The following is a 22,564-nucleotide window of genomic DNA, read 5'->3' on the forward strand; positions in this document are numbered from 1 at the left end:
GCAGCAGAGGTGGATACGGGGCCTCTGGATTTGCAGAGGCCAGCCTTGCCTACTCCTCTACAGTCTACTTTCCAGAAATTTGTCCTCCCGGGGCGAGAGCTATAAGCAGCACACAGTGTCTCGGTGGCTGGTTGGGAGCCGGTCGGGGCCAGGAGTCCCTTCTGGCTGTGAGGGGATCATCCAGGGCCCTCCGCCAGCCCTGACTTGCTCGGCGGCAGACAGGGACAGCGCTGTCCACTGGCCCTTGACATCAATCCGCTGTAACTCGGCTTCAGACGTGATGGGACTCAGCCCCAAAGCAAGAAGGAATCCGTGCTAGTGCTGACTGCCACCCCCCGGGTGTGTGTCGGGGAGGAGTGAAGGCTGTTATTGCGGGCGCTGACCCATAGGCCTGACTAAGGGGCTGACGCCTGGCGTTGAGCGCTCGGCAGCCCGTCCCGTGGGAGAGGTGGTGTCAATCGTTTGTTGCTTGGGGCAGTCCCGTCCTGGGAAGACAAAGGACCCAGTGTGATCCCTGAGCCCTAGGAAGGGGACTGAGGCAAGTCAGAGCCCCTGAAACCACACTTCTGCAGTACAGCGGACCTTTCTTTTTGGTGAGAGGTGTCAGGTTGGAACAAAGTAGTGTTTCAGTAAATGAAGAAAGTGGTCTCGTTCATGAATTAACCGGTTGGTTTATTAGTGAGGCCCTCAAAATTAGGACCATTCCCGGCCACTTGCTCCGTATGGAAGACCTTCTCTGTCCTAGTTTCTGTCACATTATGGCTCCTGGGCACTGCTTCTGTTTCTCTGAGTGAAGAGGGTGGCTGTAGTGCAGGTGGCATGAAACTCCACAATACCGTGTATCTGGAGATTTGAACGCATTGGACACCTGACCCTCACCTTCCAGCTTGGAGCTCTTGTGCATTTCCCTGGCAGTCGCCAGGCCTCAGCTCCACAGAGCCCCTTGGGATTCTCAACTTGAAGCATCTTGACCTAGAAGCTTCCTGGCCAGACCTCATTTGATTTTCCATATTCATGATTTTGATGCCAATGAATTCTTTTCCATTTCTTGCTCTGAGTTCAAACCTTGGTGTTTATCCTGATACTGGTTCTGCGTGCCAGCTTGACGTTGTGAAATCTAGCTGGAGGAAGGCAGAAAGCCCCTCAACTGAGAATGGATGGATGGAGGTGCCATGCCAGGCATAGGTCACAGCGGTGCCTTCCTAAGTGGGCTTGTTAAAGTGGACATGGAATGGTGGGGCTGTAGTGGGGGTTGTGTAGGGGGCCAAGTCCTGCTGCTTTTATGGCTCCCGCAGCCAATACCGCCTCCTCGTCCTAACCGTTGCTACGGCGTCAACCCTCAGGGGGGCACCTGAGCACCTCTGGAGGTCCTGGTGGGAATTACGTGGGTGAGTGGTTCAAATCCTGTTTCCATCCTTTGCTAGCTTTGTGGCCTGGGAAGTCATGGAACTTCTGAACCTCAGTTTCTCATCTGTAAAATGGGGGATGACATGCTTTGGTAGGAGGGCGGTGCTTTTAAATAATGGGACCCACTAGTGATGTCTAGTCCTGTCATTAGGGGGTCCCACACCTCCTTTCATAGCTCTAAGCCGAGACATGTACACTCAGCTCAGCCCTGGCTAAAGGGGTGGTTGGTTGGTCCTCTCCTTTCCTTCAGGACGCAGATTTCAAAACTTCCTTTGGTAGCTACTGTTTAACAAGCTTTTTGGTTGCTACAGAGTGGCTTTTCATACCTATTTCACAACAGGTATTCCAGGGGCAACAGCTGGCCAGTGGGTGGCTACATCAGCCCCGAATGTACTGACCAGCAGAAAGTGCTTTCCTGCAGGACTGATACCAGCTCAGAGTTACTCCTTCTGGGCATTGAGGGCAGGTGATGCCTGTGGGTGCCAGCTCCTGGGGTTGGAGCAGGCACACGCTGGCCTGGATGGGACCATGTTAGAACTGCCGTGTCAGCATATTTGCCATGTTCTCTGCAAGCCATCAGTTGCCCTCTGCTCCACAGTGGAGGAAGGAAGCCTTATTGATTGTTTTAGATTCTGGCAGTGGGCCTGACTGAGGTGACTGGGGTGAGGGCTAATATTTGAGCTCTCGTCTGATCTTTGGCATTGAGTCTATGGTGTGGGCAAAGAGGATGTAGAAGTGTTACAGGGCTTCCCTGGTGGCGCAGTGGTTGAGAGTCCGCCTGCCAATGCAGGGGACGCAGGTTCGTGCCCCGGTCCGGGAAGATCCCACATGCCGCGGAGCGGCTGGGCCCGTGAGCCATGGCCGCTGAGCCTGCGCGTCCGGAGCCTGTGCTCCACAACGGGAGAGGCCACAACAGTGAGAGGCCCGCGTACCGCCAAAAAAATAAAAATAATAATAATAAGTGTTACAGACAAGTGAATGACTTACAGCATTTTGTAAGAGGGTCTCTTCGTCGTAGCTGGAAATAATTCAGGTGGGCGCAGAGGGCGGAGAGAAAGCTTGTTGCTATTAGACTCTGGGCAAGTAGGCTTGGCGTGAAGATGTAAATTCATCCATGGCAGTCAGAGTGCCCAGTAATTTGAGCTAGAACTTAGCAAGATTTTGATCAGTATGTGCTGAATTGAAATAATAGAAAAACAGCCTGAGTTACTTATATTTGGGGGTATGTGGTTCTTAACATATTGCAACTTCTAATGCAAGGAATCTTCTGAATTCCCCTCTAAACTTATATATACAGCTTCAATTACCGGTCACCTTTTTTCACAAAAGACCCCAGTTGAGACGTATTATGCCAACTCTCATTAAGATGAGTGTAGAAATGCCAACACATTCTTCCCCTTTTAAACAATACTTCCACCAGAGTGCTTTTATGGATTCTCCCTCCCTTAGAGCACCCTGCTGTTACATTCAGGTCCTGTGTTTGGTTTATTTTCACAGTCAGGAGAAGGTAGGGCAGAAACGACCTATCGTAACAGGGGTGTGCTCCCAAGTTCAAGAGCAGGTTTGAGCTGGAAAGGCAGCATTTAGAGTTTCACCATAGTGAGGTTAGAGTCAGGTTGGAAGTGGGGAAGAGATGGCTGAGGGGAGGATGTTAGTGCTTCTCTGGGAATGTTTTTCTGTTTCTCCTTCTGAGAAGAGAGAGGTGAGGAGATGAGGACCTCAGTGCCTTGGTTTAGAGGGAAAAGACAGAGCAGAGCATTCTACAGGGATTGTCTTTATTGATTGTACTGTAATGGTTAATCCTCTGTCTATGGGGCACCCTGTGCTTGGCCTAGAGGGTGTTTGGGACAGTTGGTTGAATGAAACACGTGCTTTGGCCTCTTGGGGTTCTCAGCTCACAGTGCAAAAGACCCCAAACTGCCGCAGTGAGAAGATGATAAATAGGAATGGAGATTCCTGGATCTTGATAGAACTTCTCCTTTTACTTTCTTTCTCCTGGAGCCTCCCCCTTAGAGAATTCTCTCAAACAAGGCCTGTAGGAATTCTGTCCATCCCAAATAAATGTGCAAATCACAGGTCAGGTGGTGCCCCAGACATATTCTCTATCATCTCCGCATGAAAGTGCTCTTTTTTAAGATAAGCATTGCATATTATTTGGGAGGAATCTTTTGGAAGTTGTGCTTTTTTTTGAAAAAGGAATTCCTCATTTTATTTGGTTCTGTATACACTCTGGACTGAGACTGAGAAGTGAAGGATTTAGTCCTTTAAATTTTACATTTTGGCCAAAAGAAACAAAACCATCTTGTGTGTGAACCATCACTGAGTGATCAGTGGGCAGTGGGCAGGGTTGCAGGCTGGCCTGAGGCCTCCCATTTGCCTTGGATGGTGAGAAGAGACGTAGAACTCACATTGGAGCCTTTTGTGATCTGGGTGACTATTTTGAAACTTCTCTTTATATGCTTGTAGCAAGGAATTATCTAGAATCACTTTTATTTTCAGGGTCTGAGTTTGCCTCTAAGAAAACAAATGAGGTTTTATTGTTCCACTTCTCCTATGGTTCGTTACCAAAGGGAGGCATTTCTTGTCTGCCCAGATGGGCTAAAAGCTTTTGCTTCTGCTTGACACGCCCCAGGAGCAAAGTAAGGCATCTGAGAGATTAGCATGATAGATTTTTCTGGACTTCCTCTAGAAGTAAGGTCTTTTAATGGTGAAAGTTGATGAAACTGTCAACATTATTACCGTGGACATCTCTCCACGTCTGTACGTATCTCTTTGCTTCATCCTTCCTAGTGGCCTGTATGCTGTCTGTTGTGAACAGAGTAGAGTTTACTTAATCATCCCCCTTTTGCTAGGTATTTAACTTGTGTTCACTTTTTAGTTTCCAGTTACCAGAGAGGCTCCATTGACAAGCTTTGCATACACCTATTTCTTGGGCACCTGGGTGAATATTTTTCTAGGACCTATTTCTGGATCTTTTTTGATATCAACATTTTCACCCTAAACAACTTCGTTCTGACTGCTGCTGTCTTTGGGACTCCTCCATGGTTTGGTTTTTAGCTTCTTTGCAAATCACTTGAAAAAAGATATTCTAAATCAGAGTTCTGCCTGTGTGACAAGAGGGTATGTTTAATTCCTGGACTTTTTTTTTCTCTTCTTTTTTTATTGTTTCTAGCATATTCTTCCCATGAAGGGAACCCAGCTCTGCAGACACCAGCTGATAATCTTGCATTCCTGAAAGATGTTGCACCCTCTGTGGCAAGTGGCGGGGTGCTGAGGCTCCGTGATGGAGCTCCCCAGCGTGACTGCTCTCAGCTGTGTTTACCCCAGCTCCTCAGGAGGGAGCCTGGGGAGACTGTTGTCTGAGTTTCGCATCAGCGTGAAAACCAAGCACAATACAGGGAAGGGTGGGGGGGACCTTGTGCAGAGTCTTTGTGTCAGAAGAGAGAAAAGCCTTCATTTAGTCAATGGGACAAGATAAACATGCTTAACTAATTGAGAAGGCAGCTTTTCCATGATCCTAGGACTATATCTTACTCTATGATATTGTCACCTTTGCCATGTCTCTCTCTCTCTCTCTCTCTCTTTTTTTTTTCAGTTGTGGTAAAATACACATAACATAAAATGTACCATTTTAACCATGTGTAAGTGCGCGGTTCAGGGGCATTAAGTACAATTGTGTAACCGTCACCGTTCCCAGTGAACGTTCTCTCGTTCCCAGAACTTCTTCATCATCCCAAAGCTATGTCTCCTTTTAACAAAAAGAAGGGCATTTTTGAACCTAAAATTGGCATGCCTTTGTGGCTGCCAGAGAGTCTTCAGTGCCAGTTTGAGTTTTCGAAGGCACAGAGATCAGGGTATCGTAAACATTTGGGGTGTAAATGACATACCGCCCTGCTCCTGTAATTTGCCCAAGAAGACCTAAATTGACACCCAGCTGGTAGAAGCCACTCAACTCCCAGCCAAATAATACCGTCTATGACATTAATTAAGGAAGGCACTGTGCCTCCGCCTGCTTTGGGCTTCCCAGGCCCTCCAGCCTCAGCCAGCACTTCACCCTGCGTCTCCACCTCATCGAGCAAACACAAAGGAATTAGTGGTGTTTTGCTTCTAGCATTTCACATGGTGCAGCCTCCATAAGTCACTGAGGAACCTCAGTGCTGGAGGGAAAACACTTTGGCTTTTCCCAAACCAGCTTTTGCTCCCCAGACTTCGCTCTCTCTGCCGAGAAACATGTATGTTTTAGAGGAAGATGGATCCCCAGCCCAGTTCCTCAAGGTCAGATGTCTAAGCAGGAGGAAAATGAGGCTACGTGCAGGTTGGAGAAAGAGCAGCAAACCAGTCATCTTCTACCAAAATGCATTTCCCGCCCCCCCACTTTGTTTTTTTTTAAAGTAATTCCAGGTACCCAGCATCCCTAGTCTGTTCTAGAAGGTGACAAGCAAAATACTGGTTACGCATACTTTGATTCTTTCTGAGAAAGAAAGAAATGTGGTACTCCTCCTGTGGCACTCCTTCTCATCCTATATCCTAACTGTCCCTTTTCCTCCAGATCACTTGGTTCTGACCTTCTTTTGTGCCGGTCTCTAGAGGCTGGAGGAAGCTTAGGGAAAACAAAACTCAGAACCCAGCTAGATGTAGCCTGTCTGGTTTGAGGGCATTTGGCACAGTCTTGACAAGACAATGAACTCATTCTACTAATTGTAATTAGCATGAGGTCTTTAGCAGGTTCTTGGGCTCCTCAAACTTCAGAGGCCTTTGATCGGCTCCCCTAATAACCATGCCTCATGCTAACTGGTTTAGTGCGGGGTTTTTTTTTATGCAACAAAAGCCACCACCGCCTCCTCTTGAGAAAAAAGGGAGGCTGGGCTTTAGAAACAAGAATTCTCAGTTGTTTTCACTTGTTCTCTAAATCGCAGAATGTTCTTTCCTCATTCAGGCCCTTGGAGTTGCTAAGAAACTGCCGTTTCAGAGGAGAGGTAATTAAATTTTGATTTTAACTTAAAGACAGGGAAGGCAGGGTTCTTCACGTTCCTTAAATGAATGGGCGCCCCGAGAGCAGACTTTCTGTTTCCAGATCAGTCCTGGGCAAGCGGTGTGATTGGGAGTCTTTTGGTGTTTTGCTGCCAGAGAGCGGGGTTTTGAAATGGTTCTTTGCTGCAAGCGCTGCTGAACTTTGGGGAGAGATACTTAGAAGACCAGTGTGTGCTGGGAAACCAGTGACTCTGGGCTTGATTAATTTATAGGGTGTGATTTAAGAAGCTGGTTCTCCCTCTGATCCCCGGGATGCGTATTTACTGAGTCCGTACAGGAGGCCCCTCTGCCTGGTGGACATTTTTTATGGCCTTTGCTATGTCAGAGCAAAAGTTGTAGATCTCTTATGAGCAAACGTATTATTATGTCCAGGAGAGGATGGGCATGTTATAAAGTTTCAAATGGTCAATTAACAAAGATTTATTCTTTGTCACTCAGGTATTTTCTCTCTCTCTCTCTCTCTCTCTCTCTCTCTCTCTCTCTCTCTCAATAATTAGCCCTTGGAATGAAGCAGGCTGTGTTCTTCCTGCTTTCCTGGTCCTAGCTTCAGAGCAGGATTTTGAGACAGGCCATCTGATGTTTAGACTTTTAGCAGCTGGGCCTTCTGGTTCGGTAAAGTGGACTCATTTGGAGCACTTGACAAAAGGGAGTGAGAGAGAGAATGCGGGGGAGAGAATGTGTTTTTTAAAGCACTCCGGGCTGTGTTTACTACACATTTATTTGGTAAAACCTCATTCCAGCAGGGCAGCCAACTGTCCATTGGCTTCAGCCACGCCCTTTGGACTGCCTTCCATTCTGTCTTAATTTGGAGCTCACGCAGGGACCTTAGAATCTCTATTGTTAAGAGTTCTCATCCTCTTTGGGGCCCAGGAACTGGCCCCTGCGACCTGCTGAGCCCAGAATATGTATTTTTAAACATTTCAGTAAAAACACAGAGGTGAGGTGCTCGTCAGCTTTTCTGTATACGTATTTCACTCCCCCGGTAAAGAGAAAAATCTATTTGCTATAATATCTGAGAGTTGAACATGCTGTAAGAGACCCTTGCCTAAAACGAAATCCTTCCTGGCGGAGAAGATGTGACTTTTGTTATCGCAGAAGAACAAGAGATGGGCCAGCTCTGGGTTTTATTTTCTCATCCAGAGATAATTCACTGACTAATTCTTCTTTTTATATCAGCTTGCTGCCCCAGAGAGTTGCAGACCCAAGGGCTTTGGTGTGGCCCAGGGCCGAGGAGAACACATTCGCTGTTGGAGGGTCTTCCTGCCCACCGTCACTGCCCTGTCCCCGTGGTGCTTCCCAAGTGCCCGCTGGGCCGGGCCTCGGAGGGGCTGCCCGCTTCCTGGGGGCTGCCACCCAGCCTGTTCTCCTAGCTGCCATCTGCACCCTGCTTTCACCCCAGCTTTTCAGAAGTTAGAACGGGAGTCCAATCGCTGTCATCCCCTCACTAACGATTCCTGTTCTTAAGGGTCTGATGGACGCAAGGAAGAGTGATCACTGAAGGATCTGAGAAAGGGGAGCGCCGTGCTCGGCAGATGCTGGCATCCAGGGACCTTTTCCAAGATGTTTCAGGCCTCATTCTCCGACTTGTTTAAGGGCAGAGAATAAGGTTGCAAAGGAAATCAAAGCCTGATGTGGAGAAACGAAACATGAGGCCTACTGACTTTTTAAAAACATTTTAAATAACATTCTCTAAGGTTTCATTTTATACTGAAGGCAGCTGTAATAAGTTTTGGAAGGCGGTGTAAGGTTTCGATTACAGAGCGATCCAGCTTGCAGTTTTTGTACCCAAAGTGAGAAAGGGCCGAGGGGGAGTTGGGGTGGCTAAGGGGTTATTTTGAATAAGGTGAGAAAACTTGAAAGGATGAATTCAAGACTGTAAGCGGTAACATTTGGTACGCTGTAATTTGCAAATGCAATAACATGAAACCATTGCAAAGGTGGTGGGTTTTTTTTTTTTTTGGTGAACATAGTCCGGATAGCAATGGAATAACTTAATAACTAGAGCGCAGCAGCACGCTGACCACAAGTAAAACAAGACTGCAGCTCCGTCGTGGGCCCTGCCAGTGTTGCTCCAGTGACGAAGTTCTCTGCTGAAGGCTGGCGCAGGCTGGAGCTGTCGTGCCGTATGAAAGACCTCATTGTTCATGGGCATCGTTATTTGGTATTACATGCACAGTGTTTGCTTGTGAAACGATTTATGAGAAACAAGCATGTTTAAGAAAGGGGACTTGGTTTGAAATTCAGTTGATCTGGCTTATGACATTGAAGATTTTATAGTGCCTTTGTTTCTGAGAATAAATATTTAGGTCCACTGTAAATATTTACCTTTGAACATGCAAACACATGCACGCCAAACTGGAACACTGAGCCAGAGAATGAACTGATACCTGACATTCACTTCTCTGTGGAAAGGAGTAAACTAACTCAGTATTTGATAGGTGCAAAGTCGCCTATTCTGTGAACTTGGCTGGCTGTGTCCAGCCCGCAGGGCAGTGATCCTTGGACTTAAATCTCTTGGGAGGAGGCCTGGTGGGGAGAGTGTGTGTGGACTTAATTCTGTTCTTCTCACGTGAATGGGGCGAGCCGGGGTCGAACCAGAGCTCTGTCCCTGCCAGCTGCTGGCAGGTCCCCGTAGCATCCAGCTGGCCGCCAGGCTGGACCAGGAGGCTCACAGTGGCCCATCGCTAGGACGGTGTCTCAGCCAAGCAGTGAGTGTTTCTAGTGATGCTTGAAAGGATCCCAGCTTTGAGATTTTCTGCCCACAAAAACTAGGAGCCTCGACTTCTGGGCTCTTTGCTTAGCCTGTGCGGATGATACTGTGAAAAATGAATGACTTCTTTGGGGATCTGAAATCTTTATCTTTTTAATGTAAAAATATAGGTGTCTGTGAAGTGATGGGAGGTTCTGGAATGAAATGTGCTCAGAGTAATTGCCAGCACTTTTTCTTTTTTCGATTTTCCCTCCCTCCCTCCCTTCCTTCCTTTTTTTTTAAGTTTTTACAACCAGCAACAGGCTTATTGCAGTAAAATCAATTTGCACATGGTCTGGCTCTTGTCCAACACATTCCACTAAATGACATTTTAATCTGAAAGCCCAGATATAGAAAAGGTTAGGTAGCTAGCCATCGTGCTGATTGGCTGTTTCCCGCCCTGTGCGCGGGGATACTTCGGTGCACCATGGAGACATCCTTGCTGTGTTGGACCTGTTGGCCTGTCCTCGTTTTCCTTGGTGGTGTTTCAGGCTGGAGGGTAAAGGCAGTGGTACCCACAGTGCGGAGAGGGAAATGGGCGGTGACCCGTGCGTACAGGTAGGTGGGGATGGGGTGATATTTGTGAATGGACGGATGATTGGGTGTGTGACTCTTGACCGAGCTGCTGTGTAGGAAGGTTCCAGTCCAGTTGTGATTATGGTGCCTTTGCAGACAGGATCACACAGCAGGCTGGTCTGTTACTTGATTCTTGAGGAACCTGGTGTGTGTTTGCTCCTGCACCTTGATGTGGGTGCCTCTACAGGGTTTCTGCAGAGACCACCTCTGAACCAGAGAGTTTCCCTAGAGACTGAGGCAGATGAGGGAGGCTGGGAAGTAATTCCTGGCAGCTTCTCTATGGGGACTCCTTTAAGACACCCTGAGACATGGCCAGGGTTTGGGAACCGGTGTCGCTTTTTTTTTTTTTTTTGCGGTACACGGGCCTCTCACTGCTGTGGCCCCTCCCGTCGCAGAGCACAGGCTCCAGACGCGCAGGCCCAGCGGCCATGGCTCACGGTCCCAGCCGCTCCGCAGCATGTGGGATCTTCCCGGACCGGGGCACGAACCTGCGTCCCCTGCATCAGCAGGCGGACTCTCAACCACTGCGCCACCAGGGAAGCCCCGGTGTCGCTTTTTGTTCTTTCGGTGCCACATCTGAATAAGCTGAGGAATGTCTGTCTGTGCATCTAGCATGGGATGCACAGTGACACTTACTACTTATCGAGGAGGTGAATGGGGGCATAGGACAAAGAATGGCCGAATGGAGTGAATGCCACAGCAAAGAGATGAAACCATTTGTTCATAACTTTGGGCCTTCGTTTTTAGTTTATTTTCTTTTTGAAACAATGGATGGGAGTCTTCTCAGAGCATCTTAGAAATGCACGGGGAGACACTGCCTGTAGGCACCATTTTGGAATTCAGGGCGACCTTAAAGGTAGTCTTGTCGCTTCCCTGGGATGGTTAAGCTGACGACCAAGGTGAGCTTCTGATGGTGTCCCCAGTGGAATGAGAGAAGAGGCACTCTTTTCCCCGCCATTTGTCTTTTAGATTGTCCGAATAAAATCTTATCCCTTGCTCGTCAGGTGGCCACGGACGTCCAGTGACTCATGATGTAGTAAGTTCTTCTCTCAGTTTTCTAAATAAGTACTCCTTTCACAAGGGTCGCACTCCAGCCGTCTCCTTTGAAGTCGTTTTTGTTCTGTGTCAGGCTGTGGTGTTATTTCAAAGGAGTCAGCCAGCAGGCTCGAGGCCTTTTTGGCTTGAGTTCACGGTCAGCCTTCTGGACAACACAACTTATTTGTTCGTCTCTCCCCCCCCCGTCCTGGCCCTGCTCCCCCTTCCACCCCTCGCTCCCCCTTCCACCCCTCTCTCCCCCAGAGCGATCGCCACACCGGCCCATCCTCCAGGCCGGACTACCGGCAAACGCCTCCGCTGTGGTCGGAGGCGACGTGGAGTTTGTCTGCAAAGTGTACAGCGACGCCCAGCCCCACATCCAGTGGATCAAACACGTGGAGAAGAATGGAAGTAAATACGGGCCCGACGGGCTGCCCTACCTCAAGGTTCTGAAGGTGAGCACGTTCTGAATCCAAAGACGCCCATGGCTGGGGTCTCCCTGAGGGGTTCGGCCACAGGTCCTTTGGCTTCCCGTTGGATTTGAGAGGAGACGACTCTCTTACTTGTTCAGCACAGGGTGTGTTTAAGAATTAGCAGATCGTTAGGCTTGCTGATAACGCCTCAGAAGGGAGCCAGGGGGTAGCGGGAGGACTGCCAAAGCTGGAATCAGAATAGTTGAGCTCTTTATCTGCCCTGAGGTCTTAGATGGGACATTTAGGCTTAGCTGCACATCTATAGAAGTGGTACTATCTCCCCTACAGGGCGTTACGTGGAGTAAACGGGATGAAGTAGCTGGAAAGAGCTTTGTAAACTCGAGGCGTTGTGCCAACGTTTATTGTTACACTGATGTTGTTTTCTCTTAATATCCCTTAATATGACCTTAGGATCACATTTTAGTAGCCACCTTTTAGAAACAATGTAGATTTTCCTTTTAAGAGAGACCCCTTAACCTTTGAAATTCATTCACATGTGGTTTAGGTGATAAGCTTGAGAAGGTATTCCTGCACTCATGTAATGTTGAACAAGGAAACTTTCTTTCCCCCTGTAGTTCTTACTTGGTTCCTTGCAAGACCTTGTTTTAATAGCACCAGCCTCTTTATTTTTTAGATCTGTCTTGCTCTTCAAGATGGTGATAGCAAGCGGCAGTTAAGTCTGTACAAATGCTTCTGAGTGCACTGCCTGCCACGCCTCCCACGTTGAGCTGCTCATAGAGAATGTCCTTTAAAAGAACAGTCTTCCAGTAGGACCATAGGAAGCTCAACTCAGAACATTAAACCCATGCAGTGTTCTCTCCAGCTGAGAACACCAAGGATCCAAAAAGCTGGAAAGAGATGAGCAGCCTGGGGAACTGTGGACCTGTTTTGCAAGGGGATCGATCCCACCCTTCCTCCCCTCTCCACTGGGTCACTTCTGCTGTCCACTAGTTGACTTCTTGTCTTCCTTCTAAACCCACAGCCCTTTGATGTTGCTGTTTAGATGAGATGGAGGTTGTTTTTCTGTGGTGTGTTGGTGGTGGGACCCTAGGTAGTGTGAAGTCCTTCCTGGTTGGCCATTATATTGTTCTCCTATGTCTGTTCCAGCACTCGGGGATAAATAGTTCCAATGCAGAAGTGCTGGCTCTGTTCAATGTGACTGAGGCGGATGCTGGGGAGTATATTTGTAAGGTCTCCAATTATATAGGGCAGGCCAACCAGTCTGCCTGGCTCACTGTCCTGCCAAAACAGCAAGGTAACAACGTTTTTGTGTTTTTTTGTTTTTGTTTTTGTTTTAAAGAAGGCTGGATATAGAAGCTGAAAAGACTTGGTGCTTTGGGAGACTGCAGGCAGCTTATAGGATAACTCTGTGGTCTTGGTATATTCATCATAATCTTTCTTTGGTGATGCAGCTGGTATGATGCCAGCAGCCATGGAAAAATGCCCACAATATTCAAAGTGCTTGTTCTAATTTCTTCTAAAGATTACCTTCCACCCCCACCCAGTTTGTAAGTTGTTCCTTCTGGTTTATCTCGTTCAGGCTGCACATCTACTATCATTACTGCACATCAGCACCATTGTAAACGCACACCGGCATGCCTGTTGAATTTGTGGCATTTGCATAGCAGCAGAATTCATACCTCTTCTGCCCCACATTTTGAAAGAAATATTGGCACGATATAATTGGTTCAACAGAGCATCAGTTTCCTGGTTGCGTAACTGATACTTATGGAATACTGTCCTTGACTTTGTTATCCCAATTCAAGGATATTCCATCTGAGTGAGTAAATGTATGGCTGGCTGCTGTTGAAGACAGCAGGTTGCCTTTCTCGATTTGTCATGACTCACATTCAAATGTTTGTATTAAGAAAAGAAAAAAAAGAGTCTGTTTCTTTGCTACCAAGATCATGCCTTCTTTCATTTTCTTTCAATGCAATCAATGTATGTCAAGATGGTTACGCAGGAATAAAAATAACCAGAGCCTGCTAACCAGCACAAACTCCCTTCACCCTGGTGGTTCCCACAGGCCTGGAAGGAGGTGCCAGGTGTCCACTTGGGCTTATCTGTGGTGTGCTGTCTTACAACACGACAGTTTAGACAGAACCATCCTTTTTTCGAGGTGGGAGTCTGCAGCCAACAGGACCAGAACCCAACTTGGACTTTTGGGTGCCATACTTTTGGAAAATCACCCCTATATCCAACGCAAAGCAAAGCAAAGCAAAGGCCAAGAGAATGGATCTCTGTGGGTTGATTTTTCCATGCCTTTGATCGCATGCATGTACGTCTAGGTGGTGAAGCCAGTGTGGTGACGGGCCTGTGGAGGTGAGCTGCTCCGTGTCGCTCAGTCTCTCTTGGTTGTGGGCTTTGTGGATGGGCTGCAGTCGGAATCTTCCGGTGGCCGGTACCCTCCGGAGCCCCCGGTGTGACGCCTCATGGTTCCATGGCCCCCTCCACAATCATTCCTGTGTCGTCTAGCCTTTTCTCTTGCTTTCCTTGTTTTCTAGGCCGCCGGTGTTAATACCACGGACAAAGAAATTGAGGTTCTCTATATTCGGAATGTAACTTTTGAGGATGCTGGGGAATATACGTGCTTGGCGGGTAATTCTATTGGGATATCCTTTCACTCTGCATGGTTGACAGTTCTGCCAGGTATATACTGCTCTTTCTCTCCATGGTTTTTTCCCTCTTCTTGGTTGATTGCTATAAAATTAACACAGCTTCTGTTCTCAGAAATGGCCCCTTTTCCCCTTGCCTAAAGAGTTTTTTTAAATGTTTAAAAATTATCCCCCAGGGATAAGAAAGTTGTCTTGGAAATTCACTCACATTGAGATCCCACCCTCACATTTATGATCACGTGAAACTTCACCCTTCAAACCCAAAGGGATCTTATATTTTTAGTGAGTCATTGGGTCAATGTATAGATTTACCCCATCCCCCTTTCTTTCAAGGAAGACATTGAAATTACTTTGTAAAATCCAAAGTAATTTTTTCCCATGTCAAATTCCATTTTGCTAAAATCCCGTAAGTACTTTTATTACTTTTGTTCTGCTTTCTATTTTTAACAAGATGTAAATAGATGGGTGTATGTTGAGGTGCCCGGGGAGAAGCACCCCCGTGTGTAGGGTGTACAGAAGCAGTGTGTTACCTACCTTGGGGATCGGTGGCTTGCTGCATGATGCAATGGAATGGACTCTCAGTTTGCTTTTACTGCAGAGCATGCTGTTGCCATCTTGGGCTTGATGTTATTTCCACCCCACAGAGAAATCAACATCACTGAAGCCCTGTTGCCTAAACATTGCTGCTGTCTGAATCTTTAACCGACACCTCTATCCTAGTCAAGCTTTCTTGATAATTCCTATCTCCTTTAATGCATCTGTCTCTCCATCATTTCCTTCGTGAAACTGCATAGACTATGGTTTGCTAGCTCATAATGTTCCACTGCAGTTATTAATTCCTTATTTTTAAAGTGCGGTGCCTACCTGCATGCTTATTTTATATCTAGTAAAAATAAATTGAGCATTTCGTTTTGTGCTGTGCTGCTAAGAGTTTTGACTATCTTGCAAATAGTTTTCTGTTTCAAATGTATAAGCTTTATTAAATAATGCCATTGCATTCGTTTTTCCTTTTGTTGTGAATCTGCTCTGTGAATATTTGCTCTGAGACAATGAGATGCCTCTTGTATTGAGCTTGCTTTTACTTGCAGTACTGCATTCTGCAGGTGCCTGATTGGCACTTCTTAACCAATTTGCCTGACAGTACAAGCACATTAACTAAGAGTGCAGTTTGAGAAAAATACTCCTTGGAAATACACTGCTTGTCGATGTGACCGTTAAGCACTAAGGAGGAAGCAGATATTATTGGAAGTTGGTCTAAGAATGTGCTAACTTAAGTAATTATATGTATCCTCACGTGCGACATTATCTCTATTTTTCCTTTAAGAGAAAAGTTGCAGTGACATCAGTATAACGAGATACACAAAAATTTAAATGGTTATTGATGAAGGAATGTTACAAGCTTTTTATCGTATGGACGTAATGATTCTATATTATAAGCAATTCAGTCTTTATATTAAATGCGTCTGCTTGTTTAGTTGAATAATCCACTGGACTATATTAAGAAATTCAGACCTGTTTCAGTCCGGCCTACGAGATGAATAGTTATCTCATGTCCGATGGAACTGTGTTCATCTGGGTCGATGACTGTTGCATCTTCCTTTGGAAGAGCTTTTACCCAAATGAGACTGAGGCACCATTCCTTTAGCAATAAAAGTGGGCATCGTGCATATTTAAGAATGTTTCAGTGGTTTGCCTCAGGGACCATCAAGGAAGATGACTCTCCTTTTGTTGAGGTTGTGGCTGGCTGCCTTACTATGCCCACATGTCTAACAGAATGTGACCTCGTAACCTGCCCCTTGTAACTTGGTGGCAGCCAATCCACCACGATCACAAGGTTGCAGAAGCCCGTTGAGGAGAGAGATAGTGACCACCTGGGCCCCGGTGGTAAAGTGAGGAGCCCTTGGTTATTCACCTTCGCTTGGAAGAGGCGCACGGCTGGCCCGGAGCCCACGCCCTCCTGCAGCGCTGAGTTATCGGGAAGCCCGTCTTGCCTTGGGAATGGTCGTCGCCTTTTGATTCCTGTAGTTCTGACAGGATGCATCAGTCCGGTGTCCTAACTCTGTGGCCTGCTTATCTGTTCCTCTCCTGTGATCTGCAATCTAGCTCCAGTGAGAGAAAAGGAGATCACAGCTTCCCCAGAGTATCTGGAGATAGCCATTTACTGCATAGGGGTCTTCTTGATCGCCTGTATGGTGGTGGGGGTCATCGTGTGCCGGATGAAGAACACAACCAAGAAGCCGGACTTCAGCAGCCAGCCGGCTGTGCACAAGCTGACCAAGCGCATCCCTCTGAGGAGACAGGTAACAGAAAGTAGATAAAGAGTTTGAAGAACTTTACCCCTCCCTCATGCCTGGCCAGCTCTTGGGTCTCTCCCTCCTCTGCCTCCGTGCCATCTTCTCCTTCTGGGGGTGTCCCTGTGCCAGTGGTTCCCATGGGCCTCTTAGTGGCCATCTGATCAGGGTCTGGAACTTGGAGGGTCAAGTCTGGGTGCATCAGTGGGGTCGACCGAGTCTAGTTCCAAGGGCAAGAAAGCCCAATGGTGCAAGACTCTGAGCTCTTCCACGTGACTGGAAATAACCCAGGAGGCAGTGCCCTGGTGCATTTGGTGGGGCTCGAGTGCAGCGGTCTCTTCAGAGCATAAGCCCCTTTTGTTCCTGTGATCGAACGCTTCTTTTGGAGACAGGCTCATGCCACTAGTTGGAAAGCAGGGGACTCTAGTTCTCTTAGACTTATTTTTTTTTAAGTCAAGGTCAGAAATCTGTCCCCGGAGGTGACTGAGCTACTGCCCCATGAGGTCTGTCTTAACTGAAGTTTGGCTCCACCTCTTTGATTCTTGAAATAGAATCATATGCCTATAGTATATTGTTTGCACTAACATTGTGACTGTGGATTCGGTGGCAGAATGATTTTTATAATGAATAGGGAACAGACTGTTGTTGTTAACCCCGCACTTGGTCTTGGTCTTGGTTACTTTTCCCTTGCGTGTTCCTCCTGATTGGTTTACCTTTGCTTTGGGCAGACAGGGCAAGATGCAGCCTACACCTCTGCTTTAAGCCAAAACCCTGCAGAGCTGACAGAGCAGGCAGTGCTCTGATTCTCTCTCATGCTCGCGAAGATGGAAAGGGGAAACACGTGTGAAGGCAGTGTTTCCAGAAGTACTTGGAACTTGGTTCCAATAAAGGCATGTTTTTTGGGTTTTTTTTTTTTGCGGTACGCGGGCCTCCCACTGTTGTGGCCTCTCCCGTTGCGGAGCACAGGCTCCGGACGCGCAGGCTCAGCGGCCATGGCTCACGGGCCCAGCCGCTCCGCGGCATGTGGGATCTTCCCGGACCGGGGCACGAACCCGTGTCCCCGGCATCAGCAGGCGGACTCTCAACCATTGCGCCACCAGGGAAGCCCAAGTCATGTTTTTTGAAACAGCAAGGGAGATGGCTACCTCATGGGCCCTAACTCAGTGTGTACTTCAGTTGAATTTACAGGGTGCTTGTTAAAATTGTAGACTCCTTAGGCTCAGCCCCCGGAGCTTCTGGTGGTTGAGTAGGTCTTGGATAGGACCAGGAACCTGCATTTTAAGCAAGTCCTCCAGTGATTCTGAAATGCACCCCGAGCAACTCTGGGTTAATCCCAGCCCTGTCCCTCCTGGGACTTCAGGTGGCGATGACATTTTCTGGACAAGGCCCTAGCCAGGATTAGGGACCATTCGGTCAGCAGCGGTTTTAGCACAGATCCGGCTGTTCTCAGCCCACCTGCGAACTCCGGGCTCAATGGGTCCTTGCTGACTTCTTTGAAGCCACGTTTCAAGCAGGTCTTTCTAAATGGAGGCTGAGGGTAGCATTTGGAGTATGTGTCACGTGCAGGCAAGTGCTCAGATGGTGTTAAGAGTTGGGGAGGAGAAGGGTGCCCATTGGCCCCCCTGCCTCCAAGAGCGCTGTTGTTATTAAAATGGTACCACTGTCATTCTTGGGGCCAGGGCAGCGACGATGAGGCCACTTGCCTGATTCTGGGAGAGTCCAGTCCTAAGGTGACTCTTACAGGCTGGTACCCGTGGTGACCTTCAGGTGATGTGGCCACCCCTCCCCAACCCTTGCTCCTTACCAGTTACCTCTGGGCCATTCTTACAGCCACCATCTTGAGAGCCTGGCTCCAGGGAGCTGAAAGAGGGAGTGGTGTTCCCATCTTTATTATTTCTTTTTTTCTAATTGGGAAAAATGCTGCCTTCTGGAGGAAACCTGTAATTTGGTGTAGCTAGACCATTGTCCTGTAATCATTTCATCATCTTTTTTTCTGCAGCTGTTACAATGCTCTTCTCTCTCTTTTTTTTTGCGGTACGCGGGCCTCTCACTGTTGTGGCCTCTCCCGTCGCGCAGCACAGGCTCCGGACGCGCAGGTTCAGCGGCCATGGCTCACGGGCCCAGCCGCTCTGCGGCATGTGGGGTCTTCCCGGACCGGGGCACGAACCCGTGTCCCCTGCATCGGCAGGCGGACTCTCAACCACTGCGCCACCAGGGAAGCCCTCTTCTCTTTATTTAATATAAAAGAGGCGGATGCCTGTAAAGTGCCCTCGACTCACCTCTGTTGGTTGTGGTTTATGTCTCTCTGGCTGACTGGCCTTTCTCCATCGTCATCTCCACCTAAGTTGGCCATTTCTCCCCTGCTCCCCTGTGTAGCGAAAGGGAAGATTCGAGCTCTTCCTCCTTTTTTATCCCTCCCTCCTTCCTTCCTTCCTTCATAATTTTCTGAGTGCTTAGTCTAACCCAGGTTCCATATAAGACGTGGCCCGTCGCCTTCGCCAGTGGCTCCAAGGTCATTTGGGGGCCTTCATTTGAGATGCAGTTGCCTTGTGTTTCCGTAAGGTCGAGTGCTATAAGCAGAGCAAAGTGGGCAAACACCAGGTCCCTGGAAAAATAAATCTCTGGGAGTTTATTTGGGGAAATGTTAACACATCTCAGCTGCTCGTATGGGAGGCCCTGATGCTTCACAAAGAGCGATTCGTCCGTCATAAGCACAGCCCCTTTGGTGGAGGAGACGCTTATCAGGTAGCTGGATAAAAGGGGGTTATTGGACTGTAGCGGGAATGAAAAGCCCCAGAAAGGCCGGCAGATCTGTTGATGACGGAGAGCATACCACAGGGATGCCAAGCATGCCTTTACCTGGCGACAGGTGAGCCTGTAATCAGATGTCTTAGGGGATGGGTTTTTCCCGGGCATTTGCTAGGCGCTTGTCATGCTGCATGCGCCCGGCCCTCTTTATCACACGGTAGCATTCTGCGTCTTTGTGGTGAGTCCGAATTTCATCTTCTCGGCCCTGACCCTCGCCCCTCCCCGGAGGTGTACAAACCACAACTCACTCAATCAATCATTGCTCCCTTTTTAGAACAAGAGAAGGTTAAAAAAAATTTTTTATCCTACTGTGAATTTTTTTTTTTCATTGACATTTACTAATCTGTACTGGACTTACCAGTGTAAGACAGACATTTGAGTTTATTTGTTTTGGAGACAAAAATACTTTTTCTCCAGTACCTAAGAAGAAATTCCCTGTGATCATTTCCCAGTAACCATGAATTTTTTTGAGACTCTTTATGCGTTTTGATGTTTGGGGAAAGAGAAACAACTTTTAGGTCGGGGGGAGGCGGGTAGCACGGGGCATCTCCTGGTTCCCCTTGACGGGGGTCCTCCCACATTCTGAGCTGGGGCTCAGGCAAGGGGACCAGCAGGAGCCAGTCCAGAGAGGGGCGTCTGCGTGAGCCTGTCGGCTCGTGTGCAGGTTTCCAGGGCTGCCGGTGGACGGCGTGGCCGTTGTGAAGCCTTCCTTGCACATCCGTGAATTACAGGGAGGGCTACCCTTCCCGCGTTTTGCACAGATTGGTTGGGTGGGGGCAGGGAGGGGTGTGAAGGGAATTGAGGACGTCTGCTCAGGAGGCGAGCAGCCTCGCTGCGTTTGTTGAATTGGTTTTTCAGGGAGCACATCAGCCTCTTTCTCTGGAACAGACACTTGCATAGGGCACAATGGAGCTTCAACTGTCTCCATAAGCAGATAAACACAGCTCCTGGGTGGGGACATGCACATGGGTGTAGCTCATGCTGTCTCACCACCACCAGCATCTCAGAAGGGGCTGCAGGTTTGTTTGGGTTTTTTTTTTTTTTTTTCAGACTTCAGTTTCACCCTCCTGGCTGCCGATACAGATAGGTTGAAAGCCAGAGAAAAATCAAGGGCTGTCAAGGTCATGTTTCATAACAATGTCTTTGAGGCAGATGGCACATTCCCAGGGGCGTCATGAACAGGACAAAGATGGCGTGTGTGATTCAGGAGCCAGTTCTCGGGGCTGGGTATGAATGGCTATGAAACATACCGAACTCCGTGAAAGGCAGTCCCACTTCTAGAAGCTCATTTACTACCTAGCAGCTAAACAGCGTGATCTCGGAACATTCTCTGTATTTTGGTCAATCAAGTGGTCTAATGAAACCTCGCCAGTTCCAGAAAGCATGTGGGTAATTAGATGGTCATGGATGGTTTAACTGGAATTTGCCCTTCTGTGTGGGCGCCTGGCCCTCCCAGCCCCCATTTGGCCATTCTGTCCTCTCTGCTTCCAGAAGACACAACAGTTTGGCTAAGCTCGGACCTGGGTGCGTTCTTCTAGGAAGACCAGCCGGTTGGGGTTTGATAGGTTTACTCTGGAGAGTCCTGGGGGGAGGTTTGGGGAGGCGGAGACTTGCTAAGGGAGAAGAGCGCGTGCCAGATCAACGACCCTGCCTCTTTACCTAAAATGTGTTTTGGAAGGAAAAAAATCCCGTCCCCACACGCCTTGGACCTTTATTTCAGCTTGAGGTGGTGAAGGCACTTTGCCTGCCGTCGGGGAGTGATGGGCAGGGCTTATAGCAAACCTGTGTTAACTCTGGGACCTTGTGCTTTGGTCTGGGAATGCGGACCCGTGGACTGAGAGTCGGAGGGTTTCTCTGGCTGGTTGTGGTCCGTTTGTGAGTCCTCAGAATAAGCAAGCACACAAGTATTCATACCTCTTCCCTGTGGCATCTGTGCCTCTGTCTGCTCTGTTCTCTGTGGGCCCCCCTCTCACTGTTGAATTGAATCTAGTATTAAAAGATAACATAGTTTCTCGGTGGCCCTTTAAAAAGAAAAGAAAAAAACCCCCACTTCCTTGCTTAATCTCCTTTATGTACCGTGGAAATAGACAAAAAGCACATTTAGTTAAAGGCTTGATTTATGGCACGAGGAATTTATGGTAAAGAGATTCTGGAAAGTGAGGAAGCTGAATTGAGACTGTGAAAAAACATGCTAACAAGTGCCTGCCAGGATTTGGGAGTGGGGAAAAAAGAGCTTGTTTTAGACTGTTAATGTTTATTGTTGTACACAACTAAATGATCCTCTATCGATGGGCTATTTTAAAATTAGATAAAAAGGAAACCCAGAATTGAAGAAGCATATCTGATAGGGAGGATGATGATTTTGTGCCAAGAAAAAAAGTGATCATCTAACATGGCTGCAGAAGTAGGATTCAGAGGTGGACATTGGATTTCCTTAAGGAGTGTGGTCCAAAGGAGAGAAGCTCCAGAAACACAGTGTTCCACGGAGGAATTGCCTGCAAGGGGTCGTGCCAGCCCTGCAAACACATTAGCACGCGGAGTAAAACGGAGTGAAGAGAAAGCCAGTCATATTTTACAGTCTCAGAGGGGATTTTAAAAGCATAGTAAAAATGCATGGAGGTGAAATTAAGATATACGTCCACAGACAGAGTGATTGAATTCTGTCGTTTCTTACACTTGGGGCATTTTCTTAACCTTTTTTCTCTTTGTGTGTTTTACAAAAGTATTTTCCAGATCTGTACATGGAATCTAAACCTCTACACTTAATGTGAGCAAAATTTCCATAACTTTAATCATAGTGACAGCAACTAAGTTTGGAAAGGTTTTCCATTTTCAAAGCTCTCACCTTAAAACCTTATTGGAGACAATCTGTTTGTGGGGGAAGATGTATATGGGTGTGAACTTTTGTCACGGTCTGTGGGCAAAGATTCCTTTGGGGTCACAGGTTAGCCGCAGAGCAGTTAACTTCTGACTGGATGTTTCGTTTTTCTTTCTGAAGCGGCCTCTAAGCCCTGTTAGTCATGAGGACTTTCCTGCTCTCCAGCTTTCCTCTTGCCCTGGGACCGTGCCCTGACTCCTGGGTCCTTAATTTCTGGGGTTTGCTTTTTTGCTCACTGGAGCCCCCGGCGCATCCTGGCTGTGAGCAGAGGACCTAGTCTTTCACACCATTAAGGCAAGTCCTGCCCTTAACGCCGGTGGGGTTTCTCTCTCCTCCATTGCACACCATGTCATAGGACCTCACACACGGAACAGCCTTGGGCTCCAAGTCCTTGGGCTTCCCCGGGGGAGGGGCCGTCTAAGCTCCCTTGGACCTGAGCAGCAAATGACTCTAAAAAGATGCTAAGAGAAACCATTGTGGGGTTGGTAGCGAAAGTTGACTGAGCTCTCAGCAAGCGCCAGGCTCAGCACCAAACGCTTTATGGGTGTGACCTCATTTTACCATCACGGTAATTCTGTGATGTGGGAACTGTTCCGGTCTCCCTTTAACAGGTGAGGAAACTTGAGCTGAGGAACGTCAAGTGACTTGCTGAACCTCTCACAGTTACTGTTGGAACAGGGGTCCCACAGCCCACGGTGGTG

General features: G+C 48.0%; 1 protein-coding gene across 9 annotated transcripts in view; it reads left to right on the top strand.

The window, feature by feature from the left end:
- FGFR2 (fibroblast growth factor receptor 2) overlaps positions 1 to 22,564 on the top strand; it is a 105,353-nt gene that overhangs the window by 56,204 nt on the left and 26,585 nt on the right. For 5 of the 9 annotated variants that reach the window (XM_081228251.1, XM_081228255.1, XM_081228258.1 and 2 more), the window contains 3 exons: positions 11,063 to 11,253; positions 12,379 to 12,526; positions 15,990 to 16,186. In XM_081228251.1, coding sequence (XP_081084377.1) covers positions 11,063 to 11,253; positions 12,379 to 12,526; positions 15,990 to 16,186 — 536 coding nt within the window. Of the gene's footprint in view, positions 1 to 11,062; positions 11,254 to 12,378; positions 12,527 to 13,775; positions 13,921 to 15,989; positions 16,187 to 22,564 lie in introns of all 9 variants that reach the window. The other 4 variants (XM_081228252.1, XM_081228256.1, XM_081228259.1 and 1 more) reach the window with 2 other exon arrangements.

This window comes from Mesoplodon bidens, assembly GCF_964165515.1.
Source record: "Mesoplodon bidens genome assembly, chromosome: 1".
NCBI lineage: Eukaryota > Metazoa > Chordata > Mammalia > Artiodactyla > Ziphiidae > Mesoplodon > Mesoplodon bidens.